Raw genomic sequence first — 19,641 nt, 5'->3', positions numbered from 1 at the left:
CCCACATGGTGCGCTTCCCAGTCCCTTGATCATCTTTGTGGCCCTCCTGTCCCCATAAGCCTGTCTCCATGAGGAAAGAATGGAGCCTTCCCCCAGCAAGTATCTCTTCTCAGACATCCCAGAGCGCAGCCCTGGACGGAACAGACTCAGATGCAATTTTCCAAGTCCTTGTTAGTGCCCAAAATTTAAAAGATTGGCTGGCCACATAGATATCTTCTCTGTCTCTGTGGGCAAGAACTCAGTATCGTTGACCCTTTGCTAGAACCCAAGTGAAACTCAGTAAGGACACCACCAGCCATTTGTTTGTTGGTGCTCCCCTCCTGGTTTGCCAAGAGACTATCTGTGGTGACTCTGGTTGAGCTGCGTCACCAGTCTATCTGGGACTCCCATCAAAAAGTTCATGCAGATTATTGGGCAACAGTCAGGTGATGGCAACTTCTGATCCCAGCAGCTCTGGGTTGACTTGCCCTGGGAGTAACCTAGAGGTAAAGGCTTTTTATTCTGTTATCATTCTCAATCGTCCTGAGCCAGCTAGTCCCCCAGGATTTATTCCAACATGAAAGAATTCAATGACTACTAAGAGAATAAGAAAAAGAAACCTTGAACTCCCAGAAGAACAAAGGACTTAAGATGTCTCAGATCAGTTTTGTTTGAAGCCTAGGAAAGTAAAGTCACAGCAAAGTTAAGAGGCTGAAACAAAGCAGCAATGATTGGACATGCAAGCTTTGAAAGGCTGATTTCATTATCGCTGAAGAAACCCTGGCACTCCAAAACCTGTCACCTGGAAGATGTCTGGCAGCTGCACCTCAGCAATTCCATTTAGACTTTTCAGGGTGTGGGACTAGTGACCAACTTGTCCAGAGATGGAACTTTTGGGGTCTGGGGCACCAACTTAATTCCAGCCCAAACTAGTAAGGCCAAAAAGACAGAGCCCTAGTAGCCTGAACGAAATGGGTCTCTGCCTACTTCTTCGAACGAGTTAGGATCTCACCATGTAAGGTGCTGCTGTCATGAGTCAGGAGAGAAACCACAAGCTGGTTAGATCTTCAACAGAGATTTCTTGCCTCAAGCACAGAAAATGATCAGGATCATCTACTGCTCTGCCAGCATTCACTATGTGGCTTTGTTGGCTGCTGACTTGAGAAGCTCGAGGCCATAAAGGTTAAACCTTGTGCTGAGGAAGGTCACAAGAGATAGCATGAACCTCAGCAGCGTTAGGTTCCTCTGCGTAGCATCCTGCCTCTCTGCTCTGCATACTTAGTGGTGGAGCTGAAGCAGGGTGGAGTTCTTGGTGGCTTAAGAAGGAGATATTTCCACCCAAGATTATGGAACTTGGAGCTTACTGAAATAACTCATGGTTTAACAAATCCCTCTCCCTGGGAAGTAAACAACTACACTAGGTGCACACAATACTTGCAGCACACAAAGTCCCTTCAGACCTGCCCTTAGCTACTCACAGGGAAGCTTCTTTCCACACCTCTAGACAGGGGATAACTATGGCCAAAATGTCCTCCCATGGCACATCTTTCTCTGTGCCAGAAAAGTTGCTGGGGAAGTTAATGGAGTCTGGAGAACCTCTTGCATCAAGCTGCCAGTCCTTCCCACTCATGCTGAACCCAGGTTGCACATACCTGAGTCTGTCAGAGTGCATGGGCAGATTAAACCTGAGGGGAGCAAGGATTAACATTCCTCACCAATACGTTGTACTGGGAGACGGAGATGTTGTTGGGATGCACAGTAAGCCGGACGCACTGCTTCATCTCTGAGGCGAATCTCCGAGGCTCGCTGGAGCGCTCACACCGCTCCTTCCTCGTGCACCTGAGCAAACGGGAATAGAGAGGAACAGAGTTAACACAAAGCCAGGCCGTGAGGATGAGGACAAACCTGGGACACGGGAGTAAAAATAATTTTGGGTGGAAAGTCAACACTGTACCCTCTGGGACTGCACTAGCTGGAAAACCACACTCATGCCCTAGAGCTCTCTGACTCCTGTGCTAACAGTCATGGGATCACTCAGCAGGTTGGAGAGTTGCAAGGACACCATGAAAGGAGGAAGGGAGGCAGGTGAAAGCCCCATACCTTGGGTAGAATGCACAGCAGTAAAGATGCTCTTTCTCTACCCACATAGCAGGTACAGCCCTAAAAACTGTCCTGTCCAAGGGCAGTGGGACATCTTAGGCAGGGATGTCCTCTTGGAGTAGCTATGCACAGCCCATGCTCTTTGGCCCTACTGAGAAGACTGCAAATCTGTGGTGCTTCTGGGCTGCTGGTACCTCTCTGCTGGGAAGGGGCAGCCCTCCAATCCATTGCTCAGCAGCTGCTAAGTAGTCCCTGGCAGATTAAGGGGGGTTTGGCATCTGGTTAGGAATTAACTGACTAGAGGTGCCCAGGGTTAATTCTTAAAAATGGTGGTGTTCCCAGTTAGTGACGGTTCAGTGAAAGTAGTGGGTGCATGGCACCTGGGCTCCACAAGTCCACGAAGCTTACACTGTGCACTAATTATTGTCAGCGCTTTCAGCACTGTCACTGTCTATCGTCTTATCTGTCTGGTGTAAACACAAGCCAGCAATGTGAATTGGTAGCAGTGCGCCCTGTTTCAATCCAGATTTGCATTTGCTCAGCATAAAACACATCTGTATTTTACTCCACATGCACTGCCAAGGCCATTGCTTCGAGGAAGATGTCTGCCCAGAAATCCACAGGGTTAATACAAAAGGACAGCTTCAACTGCATGCCAATTACCTTTTGCCATTAAGCTAATGTTATGGACTTGCACGGGGTGTCTTCAATGGATTTTGTTATTAGCAGTGCTATTACCCCCCATTAAAACCAGCTATAAAGACTAAGTGCAGATGTTAAATTATTCACCCACTCCCAGACTTCAGAGTCTTAGTCAGCTCCAAGATCACCCCTCAATGTCCTTGCTCCCTGGAGCAGAGATTGCACCTATATGCCTGGGGACTTGCAGATGGTTATCTATGGCAACACACGCAAAAGCAACCCAATCTATGGCTGAGCCTGAATATTACAAAGCTTGGAGGCTGGCCAAAACTTTAGGGCCTGGGTGTTTCTAGTGGCTGATGCTAGATAAAATGAACACCCCAATTTCAAACTCAAATTGCTCCATCTTTCTGGTAGAGGAAAGTTCTGTGTTCCCAGTGGCAGGAATCATAAAGGGACATCTCTGCCATTCTCAGCACGCTCTCAGTTTGCTTTGCAGATTTGAGAGCGCAAGAGCAGCATTGCAGCTCCCACTCTCTGTTCCCTAGGAACCTTCATCCCATTAAGTCTCCTTTAGCACTGCCCCATGCTGGATCAGGAATTTTAAATGTGCAGTCTCTAGAGAGTTGGATGGATAGCCGATTAACTACTCCCAAAACTGTAAGTCCCCTATTGCAAAACAAAAGCCAGGGCAAAATGCTGACCTGAGATTTTTGTAAGCACTTTTAGAAAACAAATAGACACAGCAATCCCATCAAAGCTCTGCAGGGCGTGGGAACTCCTCTCCTGAGAATAGCTCGGAAGGAAACCCTTTTGGGCTCGGTGTCAAAACACAAGCGCCCAGATTCTTCAGGGTGTCCTGCTACCTCCCATTTATTTCCTCCAGCTGCAGCACAACAGAATTGTCTAAAATTAAATGGGCATATACCCAGGCTCAATTCAAGTGTAATAGTACAGTCAGTTGCAAACATATCCAGCATATTTGCACAGGAGGACAACACATGGGTATAGGTTAAGCATTTAGGAGTGTGGTTTGTATTCCCAGCCCCACCACTGAGCACGAATATAACAATCAGCATCTTATCTCGCTGTTTCCTGGTCATACACATTTAAGACATGTAACTTCAGATGAAAAACTCACACTATATTAGACTGATGTGTCTTGCAGCCTTGATGTCTGGTTGTAAGGTGTGTTGCCATCCAATAATGAAATGATGAAAAACCAAACTAAGCCTGGTTTTAATATAATGTTAAGGTTGCAGTGTCAGGCTGTCAGAAATTAGGTACTGCCAGACTGAAAGTAGCTTCTGCACTCCTAAATCTGCTCCCTGCACTCACACACTGCAAGCCAGACTTTAATTACAGGATCACACATTATTATTCCTTTTTTCACGGGTGACCTCAGTTCTGCCACTTCCCAACTTTTGACTTTGACTGTCTGACATTTCAATGCAATTTCTCAATTTAAAACAAAGGAGGGAAAAAACCCCAAAACACCCAACTGTGCCTGGTGCTTGAATCTGATGATGGGGGAGCTCTGCCAAGCTGAACCAAACCAAGCTGGGCTCCGGGTCACTGGCAGGGATCAGGCTCTCGAGTCAACATCCTTGAGCTAGCAGCATAATTCACCCCAGAAAACTGATCCCAGCTGCTGCATAAATCAAGGCTAAAGGGATAGAGCTGCCTGCCAGTGGGTTTTGCAGGTTTGTCCATGCAGAAAGGAGTGATGGGGGCTCTTCTCCAGAGCCTTTCACCCATGCTTTCCCCCATCTCCTCTTCTTTTACCACTTTATCTATCCTGAGCTGGAGCATGTGGAGCATCCTGTGGGTTTACACACCACGCTCTCCCAGGTGTCTGCCCAGCACCTGCAACTGAGGTTTTTCAGAGGCAAAATGTGGTGGATTTTCAGGGGAGCAGAAAAAGGTACATACCTGTCATAAAGTAACCTTCTCTCTGCCAAAAACGTTCTCCCCCAAGAGCCCTCCCCCAAGAGCAGGGGAGAAACAGCAGAGAAAATTGTTTCAGTATGTGCAGAGCAAAGTGTTGCCCTCCAGCATCAGTCTCTCAAATCCCTGAACAGTGTTGGCTGAAATGCAGAATGCAAAGCACCCAGCCACTGAAGGCAGCTGCCCAGAGGGGACATTGCAGCCCAAAAACTTAAATTCAGCAAATTGTAAATAAAGGCAAATGGTACTTTTAATAAATAAGTACTTCCAGACACAAATGCCTGCCTTAGAAGAGTGGTCACCTGGAAGGCAGCTGCCTGCACAGGGCAGCAGGACTGTGAAAGGGATAATGAAATATCCCAACCCCAACTAATCATTTGTGTTGTCTCTGTTGAGAGTCTGCGTGTACTTTGGGCCCTGTGAAATTACTGCGACTCCGCTGCGCTCTCATCTGGTGTGTCTATTATGGTTTATGCAGAAAAAATATCTCGTACTGCCAATAACTGTTTCGCTTTAGTAAAATATCTGTAACTCTAACATGCTGGGTCTGTCAATATGCTGAGATCACTTTCCACTGCCATATAACCTAATTCAATTCTATTCATGCTATAATTAGCTGGTGCGTAACTCCCACCCAGTGGCATCACATTACATTTAAGACACCTAAAAGAGCATATTCCACTCCTGAAATTATTTGCATAAGATTATGCTGTAGACACAGCACTTCTCTGTACATCTTAATAACACCTGCTATGTCATTATCAGCTGCATCTTTAAAAACTGCAAGTGTCCTGCTTCTGTCCAAACCATTAGTATGAACACTAAGAAACTGGTCCTACCACTGAACCATGAGGAATGTTATTTCCTCCTCATCTCCCATTAAGAATAAATACCGTTAACGCTAACCCTCTGTTCACCATCCACTAACCAATTATTTTCATAATGTTAAATTAATACTTTGCGCTTCTATAGCATCTCTCATCTGAGGATCTCAAAGGGCTTTGCCTGGAGCTAATTAAACTTCACGATACCTCTGTGAGGTTGAAACAATACCACGCAGAGACCAGAAAGTGAGGCATAGACGCATCCATGTCAGAGAGCAGAGCAAAGCCCAGGTCTCCTGAGGATGAGATGCAGGTCCTGGTTTGGGACCCAAGAGATCATGGTTAAATCCCAGGTCTGCCATTTGGGACCTAAAGCAACCTGCTGGGACCACATTCTGCAGACACCAGCTGCAGAGGGGTAAGGTGCTATTCCACCTCTGCAATGAGATGCTAAGGGCTCTTCTGCCTTGCTAGAGCTTGGTCAAACCAAAACCAGACTCATTCTACAACCTTCAGGGTTTGTCTCTAGATGTCCAAGGTTAGAAGGGTTAATCTGAAGTCCAGAAAACTTTGGAGAGGCTGAGCACAGACCCAAGAGCTTCATGCACCTGGATAGACCAGGTACAAGAAAGGTCAAGTGCAGTAATCCTCCACCTGCAAGCTCTTTGTTTTCCCTATGCACAGCATGGAAAACAGATCGTGCTACTGCAGGGTTGCCAGCCTAACAGGAGGGATGTGTGCCATGTGCATGCTTTCACCTGCCTTTGCCTGTCAGTGAAAACACATCTCCACCATCCTGCTGTAGAAAAATAACCCAAAACAACCCCCTGCATGCACACAAAACCCCACAAACCAAAAAGCGTGACCTTTATTTTTCATCCTGGCCTCTTTTTATCTGTATCTTTGTTTTCTCCATGCCCAACATAGTGAGGTCCTGAACCTTGCTGCACCCTCACCATACAGTCCTGCAGAGCCTCATCCCCATCCTATCAGTTTACCCTGAAGAGTCACCCTCATACTTCTCTGAACCATTGCACCTACCCTTCCTTCTACCTTGGATTGTTTCTTTGCCATCCAGACCTCAGGGGATCTGGACTAATGATGATAAAGTGACTGTGATATTAACATCTGCAGGGAACGGAGCTTGGTTCAGGAGGCTGAAGGTGGAAGAAAGATCTTTTCTATGTAGAGGCTAGGGACAGGAGGAAAACTGGGGGAAAGATGCTGTTTGCAGTGGGAAGGAAGCAGAGGAATTGTGATGCCAGGAAGTAAGTGCTAACTGAGGCCATCCCTCATGAGAGCAGTGGGGTGGGACAAGTGCCTCCAACGGGGATATTTCTCTGCCCCTCCCACTTCTTGTCTATCCCACCACTGCCGGAAATTCCTGAGTTTGCTTTGGGTAACTCCTGATTTCTTAGCAGAGGGAAATGAGAGGAAAGTGTTCAGAGGTTGGCAGAGCTGCTGATGCTCTTAGGACCTGAGCCAGAGCATCCCTGCAGATCTGCAGCTCCGTTTTCCTACACCAGGATGGAGACACATGCTGCACAGAGAGCTCCACAGACCAAGATCTCTAGCCTTCTCTCTGGCCATTCATTAGAGATAAACCACTCCACAGTCCCATGAGCTATAAAAAAATTAAAAGCATTTAAAAGGCACATGGCCCTTGTGCCTGGCCTTTCTAGTGGTAATTATTTTCTAAGACATACAAAACCCTGATAAGATCATGCAGTGAGTTTCTTTTATCATTTGGGCTTGCAGGGTCCGAGGTGCTCAGCTGCTCCATAGACCCATGTGGTGGCCTGGGGCCACAAGGCTTCCAGGAGAGGTGGAAAGTTGTTCTGCTAATTCACACCATTAACCAGATCTGGTGGTCTCTGCTGGAGACCAAACAAACTGAAATCCTGAGCGGACTAAATAGACAGAGACAAATAGTCCTGGGAGGAGAAAGCCAAGGAGAAAGTTTCTGTAAATCTTTTTTTCTTCTTTTTTTTTTTTTTTTTTTTTCTGTGGGGTGGTGGAAATGGTACAGTCAGACAAAAAAACATGTTTTCTAGTCCTGACTGAGTCTTTCTTGTTTATATCCATAGATGTTGAAAAAGGAAAAGATTCTGATTCTCTGGTTTGTTTTTTTTCCTTCATTTTCCCAGAAGCAGACTGAAATATCCAACTTATCTAATACAAGACACACAAAAAAATGTCAGTTTTCTGGCAATGGAAAAGGTCTTATCTGCAATTTTGTCAATTAAAAACAATTTTCAAGACAATAGAGTGGTGATTGGATCTGATCAGAAATTGCTACTCAGAACAGAGAGGTTTTCTTTTTACAAATGGCAATTAGCACATTACACAATTCTTTTATTCAGGAAAAAAAAATCTTACCATTAAAAAAACATGAATTCCCAGAAATAAAATACAAACAAATTAATCCTTTTTGGAGAAGCCTCATCATTTGATGCACAGCAGTTTTCTTTTGACTGCTTTTGCATTGCAAGACTCAATCTGGCCAGTGAGGTGGACTCGTAGGGAAGAAGAGGGACATGAAGTGTCTGTATTGAATGCCAAAGGGCAGGGGGAGCAGCATGAGAGACAGATCAATGGTTTGGGTCAGCTCAGCAAAACGAAATGACACCCTTCCACCACCTCCAAACAGGTAATTTGTGGACATTGCTGTTTTGCAAAAGGTTTTGACATTTCAGCTTTCATTTCTGATTCCAAATGGTAATATTTCCTGCAGAGGACAAATTCACTCACCCTTTGACAGAATAATCACAGCCACCCTTTCCTTACCCAAAGTGGCAGATGGGAACCTCTGCACACCCCATTCACACTCACCAGGACTGACCACTGGGGCTAGATGGGACATTTTGATGGGACACAGGTTCAATGTTGGGATCTCCATTTGCCTCCCCAACCTGTTCATTGCTAGACATTTTGTTGTGGTGTGGGGGTCACTCACACTGAGGTCCTCAGCTTGTGCAAGTTGGAGATGTTGCCCCATCCCATTTCTCACCCCTTCCCAGTTCTGTGGTTCTTTGGACACAGTTTCCCATGCTTTTCTCATGTCTCTTAAGCTCTTCCCCTTACATTCTTAATGTCTTTTGGTCCTACTTTCTTCTCTCCTTCTCAGGTTGTCTGTCTGTCTTCTTGACTCCTATCACCAGGGTTGTCATGTATGTCCTAATCTCCTCATGCCCATTCAAGAGAAAATAGGGTATGGGAAAAGAGAACATGGGCGTGGGTGGAGCAGGGATGGAGACATGGGGAGAGGGGAGGAGGGAGGGGACAAAGGGACCAGCAGACAGATTGCATGTCCCAGACTCTCTGTGAGGACAGAGATGTGCAGGGCTGGTGTGAAAACCCACATGGTCCGAGCCACAGGCACTCCTACTTCTTCCCAGTCTTCATGGTCTGACCTTTCCGTCACCTCCAGTGGTCTCCTTGCCCAGGATACATCCAAGGAGAAAGATCAGGAGAAGAGTAGAGGGGACAAAGGGAAACTTTCAGGGAAATCTTATTTAGGTCTCAATTTGAAGACCCTGAAAAACCCAGATGGTCCCCCCCATCCTAAAGCAAGACAGGGGAAGAGGCAATAATTTTTCTTTTCTTCCATCTTTTCCATTTCCAAGGGGAAATCTGAGATTTCCCAGCCCAGCAAGAGCCCACGGTGAGGCAGGCTGCACTTGCAGGTGGCTGGCAATGGTCAAACTGAAGAGAATCCCCCATCCCCAGCTCAGCACAGACCTACAAATTGGGAATCTGAAATCTAGTGGGGAGTGCAGGCATGGCCCAGTAACAGCCTTCCTTGCCTCCAAGAGGTCACTTCCTCCAAAATGAAATAACAGAAAGGATGGCTGTTCCTCAAAAATCTTTGGTCTTGTATCACACCAGCATTTGTGTCCTGGGCAAAGCTGGAGCAGGCTATAGGAGCTGAGAGGTGACAGGGAGACTTCTGGCATCACTTCATCACTTGGGTTTTCCTCTCTCTACACAGAGCCAGGCAGCTTCTGGCAGAGGGTCACGTTCCCCAAATGAGCACGGGCTGATGTCCTACCAGTATCCCCAGCCCACCTTCCCAGCATCACGCAAGAGTTCTTGTCCCTGCTCTGCCCAAAGTCCTTGCTCAGAGGCCGGAGGGGACACCTACTCGAAGACCAGCCAGGTAGGTCGGCGATGCCTTTTGCAAGGTGGTCAGCAGAGGGAGCTCAGTGGAAGCCAAGTGCAAACCCTCCTAATGGCATTTTCAGCCAGGGGTGGGGACAGGAGTCCGGGAAAGGGACTGCAGGACACAGAGATGCCTGGTTGTGGGAGGCTCTGGAGATTCAAGGATCTGTCTGTGATGGTCTGAATCAGTCTCATCAGTCTGGTCCCTCTTTCAGGTTGAGATGCAATATGACAGCCTCATTTTTCATTGGGGAAAAGTTGTTGATTTCCCAGTTGGAAGGAAGGTTGAGACAGAAACAGAGCAATTAAAGGAATCTAGGAATCTAGGGATGTAATAAGGGGGTTGTTTTAGCCAAAGTCTGACCAACCTGTCGAGCTGGCTTTGTGTCTCCTGAGATGGCTTTATCACAAGGGGAGAGCAAGGCTGGGGAAGAAGGGAGCAACTGAAATTTGCCTTTCTCTCTGCTGGAGCCAAAGCAATTTTCTGGCTGGAGTCAGGAAAAGGAAGGAGATTCAGTCCCACTTGCATGTAAAGTTTAAGGTCAGTTTTAGCAATGTTTTGACATTTGCAGGTTCCCTCGGGGTCCTAAGAATAGCAATGCCATAAATGTCGAGACGCAGATATAATTGACCTTAAACTTTATGTGGTGAAGTGGCGAATAGCCATTCCTCCCTGTCTACTCTTTGTGGCCTCCAGGTTGCCCTCCATCCCTGCCAGAGGATAGCTGAAATTCAGCCCTCCCTGGCAGGGATGGAGTTAAATTTTGTCCACTGTCTGGGATACTCCATTCAAGACAGAAAGCCAGGAGATGCTACAGGAAAAGAAGAACAAACTCAAGCCGAGGTCATTCACAGATTCATTCCTGGGAAACCTGTCCTGGCAGTGAGAGGAGGGGAAGCTTTCTCAGCAAATTCATATGCATCTGAGGAAGGAGTTGGACTCTTGTTTTCATCTTTGGCTCTAATCATGAACAGGCTTGCCTCCCTGAAAAACCTGCTCTTTGGGAATCAAAGATGAGCATGGAAAAAGGGGGGTAAAGGGCTATTGGGATGGCCTGGGGAAGTCAAAGCAGTGGGTTTTTTTAACTGGTGGTATTTGGGGACCCAGACGTCTGTGGATTCTTTCAAAGAGACATGGAAAAGGGAACTCAAGAAAACTGAAATTCACTCTTTGGAGCTTTGAATCTCCCCAGGGTAATTTTTCAGGGACCAGGAGCCACAAAAAGTTTCAGACCACTAACCAAAGCTCACCCCCACCCCTGCTCTTTTTAATGTCCAAGCTGGGGCAAAAGACCAGAAGTCCCCTCTGTCCTTGGGCTGCAGTTCAGGGAGGGAAATGCCACCCTGCCAAGCTGCCTCTTCCCCCCATGTCTCCTGCCCGCTGCCACCAGCCCTGTCATTTCGCCAAATAGAGTGAGGATGCTAATTGCTCTGCCTGCTAATCTATTCTAATGCATGGTAATAGAAGCCGAGTTTCTGCCCTGATAACTCTCCCGGCTTATGCTGCAGAACGGCAATCCCACCGCCCGCCCGTTATCTCTGTCCCCAGGTGGGCTCCTCCCTCTATCACAGCAATTGAATAAGCCCACCCCCGGAGGCCCGCGGGGCGTGGGTGCAAGGGATTTACTCCTCCATCTCCCGCCCTACAAAGCCAGGCACTCCATCAACAGCATCCATCCCCCCTGCCTTGAGGGATTTCATGCAGCTTCTCCTTCCCCTCACCCCCCTCCCCAAATTTCCAGAGCTGTAGATTGTCTTGTCCTTCTAATCTTGCCTGGGGGGGGGCTGCGTTGGTCCATCAAATACAACCTGCTCTTCAGCCCCAGCCTGCGAACAAAGGTTCAGTGGTGGCCCAAGGACCACACCAGCTCATGCACCACTGGGGTGCAGCCAGGGACAGGCGATTTGTGTGTACACATGCGTGTGCCTCTGTAGGCAGATCCCTGATGAGCATTTTGATGGCTCATTCAAGCCTGAGATGAACAGAAGCATTTCACATGCAAATCCCTGGAAACTTGGAGCCTTTGTCCAATGAAGAATTGGAAATTGTTCACTGGCACAGGGGGAGGAGAGCATGGAAAAGAGGGAGGGGGTCTGCAGAAGGTGATGCTGAAATACACTCATCAGCTGGTACTGCTCAGCGTTACAGAAAGGCTCTGTTCCTCCCATGACAGACATCGTGTTCAGAAAGACCTCAAAAAGCCCCAGCAATCTCTACAGCATCAGACAACAGCCGGGATTGAACAACTTTATGGGGGGGACTTGGCTCCAGGTGAGTCCCAGCCTCAAGCTGCAGGTGGTGGTGGCATTTCAGCCTGGGCAACTCTGTTCTCATTGTCTTCAGTTTACAAAGAAACTAGGTTGCCCTGAGAATCCCTGGCATTTGTTGATTCCCACCTAACATTGCAAACTCACTCAAAGCAGTGACCAGCAGCAACCCTGCTGGAAATGCAGAGGTGCCTGGAAGAAACCTATTCCCCACCGCAGAAGCAGTCTGAAAAAAGCCAACAGGCGTGTTTGACATCTGGGAGGATGGGTATCACCTGCCTTCATCCACTGACCCTTTCCAACCTCTTGCAAGGGTCAAAGCCATAAGGAAAGGACATCTCTGAAGCTGCAGGGTCTCTGCTTTGCTGCCTCTTAAATCACAGCCCTCTGAATCCTTTTGTTGCTGAACTAACCAGGCACAACACAAACCTGGAAGCTAAAGGCAGGAGGAGTATCTCAGAGCACAAAATCACAAGCAGCAGGCAGAACTCAAGCCAAAGGCACGCATGTGAACTGCAGACAGTCCAGAGCATTGAGGTGGTCCACAAGAAAGAAATCACAGGAATCTGCCTCGAACTGTCTTTTGCCATCTGTCCATAAAAGACTGAGCTTCAAATGAAGATGGAAAAACCCCTGAAGATTCAGCTGAAGGCTACCTGAGTAATACAAGCTTCTGTCTCTGAGGAGGCAGTAAAATAACTTTCCCAGCCCTGAATTCACTTACAGTCATTTTAAAGAAAATTAAAAAAGAAGAAAGCGAGAGAAAGGGAACAAGGTTGCAAGATAAGGCAAGTAATTAATGAACAAAATTACTTTTCCCAAAGAGCATCCTATCATGGCGCTTCCTATTCATGCTAATAATATTTGTGAGTGTCTTTCCCAGAACCTGAGTAGATAACACCTACACTCTCCTGCGCTCCTACACGCTTTCTTCTGCAAGGGCTGATGCAAACAATTTGTTCAAAGGGGCCGAAGTTCTTTGTTCATGGCCTGATTCAGATGCCTTGGAACATCATCCCTGCATTCTTGTGGGAGCTTCTCTCAAGTAACTCCAGAGAAAGGTGTTTGGTCTTTTCCCTGTCACTGTGGCCCAAAAGCCCAGGCCTTCAGAAAGGTAAAATTTTGAATGTGCTGCTCAGAGATTGGGCTAATCCAAATCAGTGATCCCGAGACTTCCTCATGAATCACTGCCAAGACTGCAGTGAGACCTAGAGGTCCTATGAAAAGGGTGGGAGGTTTTGGTGCCACTTCAGCCTCACCTCTTAAAGAACAAGCAGGGCAGGAAAACTGCAAAAAAGGAGCACAGCATCTGTGTTTAAGGAGGTTTGCAGGGACGTTTGGAGAGCCACGGGAAGTACATTGTGAGGGATCTCCCACTTATACAGATACTGAATCACTGACAGACTCAGCCAGCATGCAATTTAATTGCTTTTTTACTGTTAGCATCTGCTGTCCTGACTTGGGGAAGCATAGCAAGAAGAGAAAACATTTCCACAGAATAGACTGACTGGGCTTGAGCAATATTTATCGAAATCCCCCACCTCTAGAAACCCCTTGCCCCAAGCAGTTTTACCCAGAAAGGTGCAGGGCACAAGGGACCCACAGAGTTTCTCAAACCAGGCTTTCCCTCCCCACTGCTGATTTTGACCTTCACCAACATCTCCTTTTTCACGTCACTCTTCAGCTCCTTCCCTTTCCTCCTTGTCCTGCCAGTATGCATCCATCCATCTGCCCATGTCCCCCGGCAGCAGAGCCAACAGACAGTGACGTGTGCTGTAGCTCTGGTATTTGCTGCTGGCAGAGACAATTCTTCCCTCTGGGCCCAAAATTTCCCCATGCTTTGCAGCAGTACAATTAGAAGCCTGAAAAAACACAGGATAGCACAGAGAGAATAGCCACAGGATAGAACATCGAGTCCCCATTACCATGCAGACCTGGAAAGGGAGGTCTCCGGCTGACCCATGGTTCCAGTTGAAGAGGAGAGACACTCTGTGCAGAGTTAAGCCTCACTGGGGAAAAATAAGTCAAGGAACCTCTAAGCCCTGGCTTGACTTTCTCTGTGAGATGTGAAATCACTGTGATGGTATTTGCTGCCTGAAGAAGACAGGTACCCATGCAGTTTCACCAACCCTCCCCAGACCATGTCAGAAGCTCCCAATCCATCTCTAAGGTATTTGTCTCCTCAGAGCTAGAAAAAAGCATGGGATGAGCTGGATGAACAGCCTTCAACAGGTGAACTGTCTCAGGGTCATAAGTAAAGGATAAAATGTGCTTACATGGTAGATTTCAGCCCTCCCATGGCTGATGCACAGGCTTTTGATTAGAGCTAGGGCTTTCCAACTACCTAAGTCAGGATTTCACCCCAACTCTGACACAAATAACAATAAAATCCCTACTCAAAGTATGCCTCATCCTGATTTTCACAGCGATCTTCACACTGTACACTAGGAAAGGGAATTTGGGGGGCAGAGGAACAAGAGATAAAATAGAGCAGGAAGGATTTTAATCTTAGTTTACTGCCCCTCTCTGCCCAAGCCTACTCCAGCCAAAAAGTCAGAGAATAAGCTCAGTTCCCCTCATCCTAAGCCTCTTCTCTCTGCTATACACTAAGGGGTACATCAGGCAGCCTGAGCTCCCTCTACAGTGGTTGCCTACCCATCAAAGAGCAAGCTGGCTCTGCAGCAAGGTTTAGAGTTGAGCAAGGGTCCACCCAGAGCCCACTCATAAGAAACAAAAGGACCAGGACTTCAGACCACCCTAGAAATGATCCTTGCTTCATCCCTCTGCTGCTTTAACCATTCTGCCAAAAGGAGGTCCTCAGGCATTATTCTCCTAAACCACGAGGACCTCCTAGTCTGGTCTGGCACACCCCACTGAGCCTGCCCCTCACACTGTGATGCACAGGAAAGCACTCCCTGACCCGAGGCTTTGCTAGGGATCTCAGCTAATACCCCAGCTGCAAGGAAAAGGCTGTTGGCATGTGATGTATGAATTTCCCCTCATCCGTGCATGGCTGGAAGGGATGGGTTAAACACTGAAAAATTGCTGTGGTGCTGTGAATGACCTCCAGCAGGCTGGGTTGTCAGATGCACAGCAATAGAGCCATTTATTATGCATTCCAGGTGTCCATCTCCCACATACATTTTCCTAGTTTCCTTCTCTTTAAAAGCACATAGTTTCTGGAGAAAACTTGCACGGTGTTCCTCTCTGGGCAATTCTGAGACTACTGGGTGAGCAGAATAGCCAGGTTGCATTGACGAATGTCATGGGAGTCACTGTGGGAAGATGTTATTTCTTCTGGCTGTGACAGTGCAGAGCAATACACTGTGAGGTGACAGTGTGGATCCAGTGTGGGTAGGTGGTGGGAACGGGCTGGGGATGCTGAAGGAGGTGGGAATTCAAGTGCAGTTCATGATGTTGTCTCTCATGCACGATCCACCTGTATGAGACATCTTCTCCCAGCATGATAATTTGTTATGGAGTCCAACTATGCCCTCAAATAGCAAGAGAGTCCTGCTAGACTTGTCCTTCAGGATCAACCCTATAACATCCAATCCAGAATCTTGGATTCAAACCATCCATTTTATGGGTGGGTGACACAACTCAGGTTTTTAGTTGCATCTTGAAGGGAGACAATAGCCTGGCACTGAGGGAAATACTAGGCATCAGAAACAGAGTCCATAGTGCATTTGTGCTCTCAGGTGGGTTATAAATTAAGGGGAGGACTCCTTCAGACAACCTGGTTGGAGCTAGAGTCAAGTCAATGCTCTGCATGTAGGGAGATGGTCAAGGTCAAGGTCAAGGTTGATTTGACAACAGGCTGAAGTTCATTGAGTCCCACTTTAATGATCCTGCTCCAACCTGCACAACTTGCTGAGGGAAAGCAGAAGTCAGGACATCAGGTGGTGGGACAGGCTGTAGTGTGCTCATCCTCACTCATCCCTGACCCACTGAGATGGAAAAAAACTTCAACACTCAGGCACAGGGCAGACCCAGGCTTCCCTGATGCGGAGAGCTGACAAGCTCAGGATGCCTCTGCTCCTGACGTCTCGGCATTGGAGAAGGCTTGGACCAGCATTTATCTCATACTGCAGATGTGTCCTCGGTAGCGTGGGCAGATTGGCAGAGCCAGGAGACAAAGGGTGCTTGGTGCAGGCTTCGACCCACCCCTTCCCCTGCTGCAGCCTTCCCTGCAGCCTGGGGTGTTAAGCGTCATTTGAATCTGGTGCAGTGCATGAGGTGAAGGTGTTATTATTCAAGCCACTGGTTCCAATGAGATTATCCAGTCTAATGGAGCAGCTTGCATGGACCTCCTCTAAGCCTGAATTTTCACTGTCAGAGAATCCCCAGTCAAGTGGAAAATTAGAAGGAGAAGGGAAGAGGGGGTTGTGGAGGGGAGAAGGGAGGGGATGATTAAGTTCTCTAGAAATTAATTCATAACTAGAGAAATGGAAATAATAACTCCCCAAGCCGATGGACAATCCCCAGCAAACACATTTCAATTTGGAAGCCAGCTTTGCTGCTGTTGCATCGTTTGCTTTCTGGCTCACAGTGCTTCATTGATTTAATTTTCCACCCAAGGTGTTGACTTTGTCCTCAGATTGTGGCTCCTGCTTTCTCCCTGCCAAGGCTCGAGCAGTTCAGATCCCCCTCGCTACCCCTGGCCACCCAAACTGCAGCGCCCGGTGTTGGGCAGGTCCAGTGGAGAGCACTGGCTGGAAGTGAGGGTAGAGCTAGAATAATGGCTGGGGAAGAGACAGGAAGAAAGGAAAGGGAAAAAAGGAAAGAAAGGAAGGACCAACCTCACTTTTTAGTCCTCTTCAGCTTTTTTTCCCAGGAATGGATCCCAGTACTCAACAGGTTTAGAAGCTCTTGTGCAAAGTACACATGCATGCTTGGTGGAGTTCACAGCCAACACCTGCCTGTTTCACCCTGACAGCAAAACGTGCTTGTCTCTACAGTATATTGTGATCCAACACACCGTCCAAGGGTAAAACAGGACTTGGTCAAAGCTTCTAGACTGTCAAAGCTGCAACAAGCAGTTTGTTGGGTGAAGCAGCTTCCAAACACAGTTGTATATTCAGTTCAGAGGCAGCAAGGCTCACTTCCATGGCATTATTTAGTAGCAGTGCTACGTATAGAAGCTTTGTCCCCAGTTGTAAGAAATATCCCAGTATAAGCTCATAAATGGTGTCCTATGGCCTCACTGTCAACAAACCATATCCTCAGCCATCAAAAGCCAGACCTGTTGCCCAACAGCTGTGTGGACCTGGGAAATGGCAAAATTGCAATGCAGAGCTTTTGGCCCCGAGGTGCCAGGACCGTGCGTTCAACTGAATACCAGTTAATGAACAAAGAGGTTAGGGCATGCAGGTTGAATGGCAGCAGGGGACAGCGGGTCTCCATCGGTGAGGGGTTCCTGAGCACAGAGCTCCGCTCAGCTGCTTGGCAGGATTTGCACACACATGCACACACAGCTGCCCCAAAATGGCCTTGAAATGGGGGGTGGAAAGAGTTAACAATTGTTTACCCGATTCCCCAGTGCAGCTCGGTAAAATGTTACTGCTTCCCAGAGGCACGAAATATAATTTTGCCTTAAAGGTTAATAGTATTCTACTCACTGAAGAAAGAAACGAGTGCTTGAAAAGCTCTTTCATTAGGATCCCAGCCTGCTGCACTTCAGATGGTACCCAGGGCTCTGACCATCAAGGGGACCTGGCCTCTCCCAGCCAAAGCCTCCTCTCCCTCTCCTCCCTCCTGCACAGCCAGCATCAGCAGCTCTGTTTGCAAGAAAGATCTCTTTCCAGGGACTCAGAAGTTTCTAGCACTGAATTTAAATTAAAGGCAATACTCATGACCTTGGGCAAGACTGAGTGACTTACTCATGAAATGCAAGTGATATTTCTGAGTGCTTTGTGGGGATTTATTATCCTTACTAACAATAAATGCACCAAAACAGAGCAAAAAATGACCAATCCTTGTGGCAGGGAGAAAGCTGAGGGTCCTCAGCAACCAGAGGCTGCCCAGGAAAAACTACCCCAAGCAAGCCCGCTCCTTGCTGAGTCGCTGACCCTCCCCAAGCACACCCTCAGTAGCATTTGGGGGTACAGTGCCCTCCTGCTGCAGAGCAGAGGATGCATCCACAGCTGCCAGGTGGTTGGTAACTGGGAATCTACTTTGATGAGGAAGCTGTGGCCTTTATGTGCTCTAAGCCTCTCCCAGAAGACAGGGATGCTGGAAAACAAAGCTGCTCATAGTTTATGTGTAAATATGCCAGGTGCTATGATCCACATGCTTCCTGTGCCCACAGTGGCTTTAGCTCAGCTCTAGACTGCCTGATCAGAGAGTGTCTGGTCAGGCAGACACTGTCTAGGTCCTTCTGGGGTGTGAGGGGCATCTCACAGTGCCTTGCTGTTGTCTGTGAAGCCTGTTTCAGGATGGGTTGTTCTGGTCCCTGGCTGAATTAGATGGTGTTTCCTCACATTCAGCCCTCCCAGGCTGCTTCTGCATGGGAACAGGGGCCAGCACTCAGATGCTGAAGGATGATAGGCTCTTGGTGGGTCTCTCTTCAGACTTTCTTCCAAACACAGACTGGTAGGTCAGCTGTGGGGACATCAGGATGACCTGAACGTATTTGAGATTGTGTTTAATTGCCAGTGTGTGAGTCTGCAGCACACACAAGGCTCAGAGGCCTTCTGCTTCAGTCTTGCTCCTGGTCTCTGCTGCACACTGCCTCCCAAAGCCCTGGCCTGGGCTCAGCATCAGTCATGAAACAGGCTGACAGCTGCCTTTTGCCCAGTTGTCAGTAATGGACATAAAGGCAGAATAGTCACTGAGACAAATATAAAATACAGGGCTCTTCTCCGAGGTCCGTGTCTTATAGACTGACGCAGGATGCAACGCCAGCACGGTGTCTCCCGAGCCTCCCGGCAGATCCATCACCTCCCCCAGCGGCTCAGGAGAGGATGTGAGCCACAAAAGGCAGCAGAAAGCTAATCTGTTTGCTATATAAAACAGCCAATAATATGCAGGACATTTCCTATTAACCACCACACATCCAGACAATTACTCTGATTGATTCCAATCAGGTTTTACACTGTGCTTTATCCATCAGCACAAAGCTTCACTGCCTGTTAATATCATGGGGCAAACCATTCTTAATGGAGGCTGCCAAACAGTATAGCGTCAGCATTAGCAGTCACAAGAATTGATGAAGTAAATGCAGCGTTAGGATTGCTCGGGTTTTGCAATCTCTGTACGGAAAGTGCAATAAAAAATCTATTAGAGCATCCACACAACAGCAAGCTCACCAATAACTCTCCCTGTGTTCTGAATAAATTTCTGATCCGATGGAAAGGGCTGAAGATATATGGAAAGGACCTTGAGCTATATGTCTTCTACAACCATTACACATGCATGATACTAATGTGGTGGATGGATGGATGGATGGATGGATGGATGGATGGATAGATAGATAGACAGACAGACAGACGGGCAGACAGACAGAAGATCTGTTTCATTCCCTGCCTGCCTTTTAGCTGGGACTAAGAACTTTTCGCCCCTCTCAACTCGAGCAGAAAGGCTGTCATCTTTGTGGTTGTTCTTTTTAACATGTTTTCAGTAGGCACAGTGATCAAAAAAGGAGGCTGTTGAATGTAAGAAACAGACGTCTCCGTGAAATTTAGAGACATTAACCAACTATTACGTTCTGAAGATGGGG

General features: G+C 47.6%; 1 protein-coding gene across 1 annotated transcript in view; it reads right to left on the bottom strand.

Annotated features, from left to right (window-relative positions):
* PLXNA4 (plexin A4) overlaps positions 1-19,641 on the bottom strand; it is a 429,280-nt gene that overhangs the window by 116,505 nt on the left and 293,134 nt on the right. The window contains exon 5 of the mRNA XM_074869684.1: positions 1,695-1,818. Coding sequence (XP_074725785.1) covers positions 1,695-1,818 — 124 coding nt within the window. The remainder of the gene's footprint in view (positions 1-1,694; positions 1,819-19,641) is intronic.

This window comes from Strix uralensis, chromosome 5 (assembly GCF_047716275.1).
Source record: "Strix uralensis isolate ZFMK-TIS-50842 chromosome 5, bStrUra1, whole genome shotgun sequence".
Classification (NCBI taxonomy): domain Eukaryota; kingdom Metazoa; phylum Chordata; class Aves; order Strigiformes; family Strigidae; genus Strix; species Strix uralensis.
This window is presented reverse-complemented; position numbering and strand designations above follow the sequence as displayed.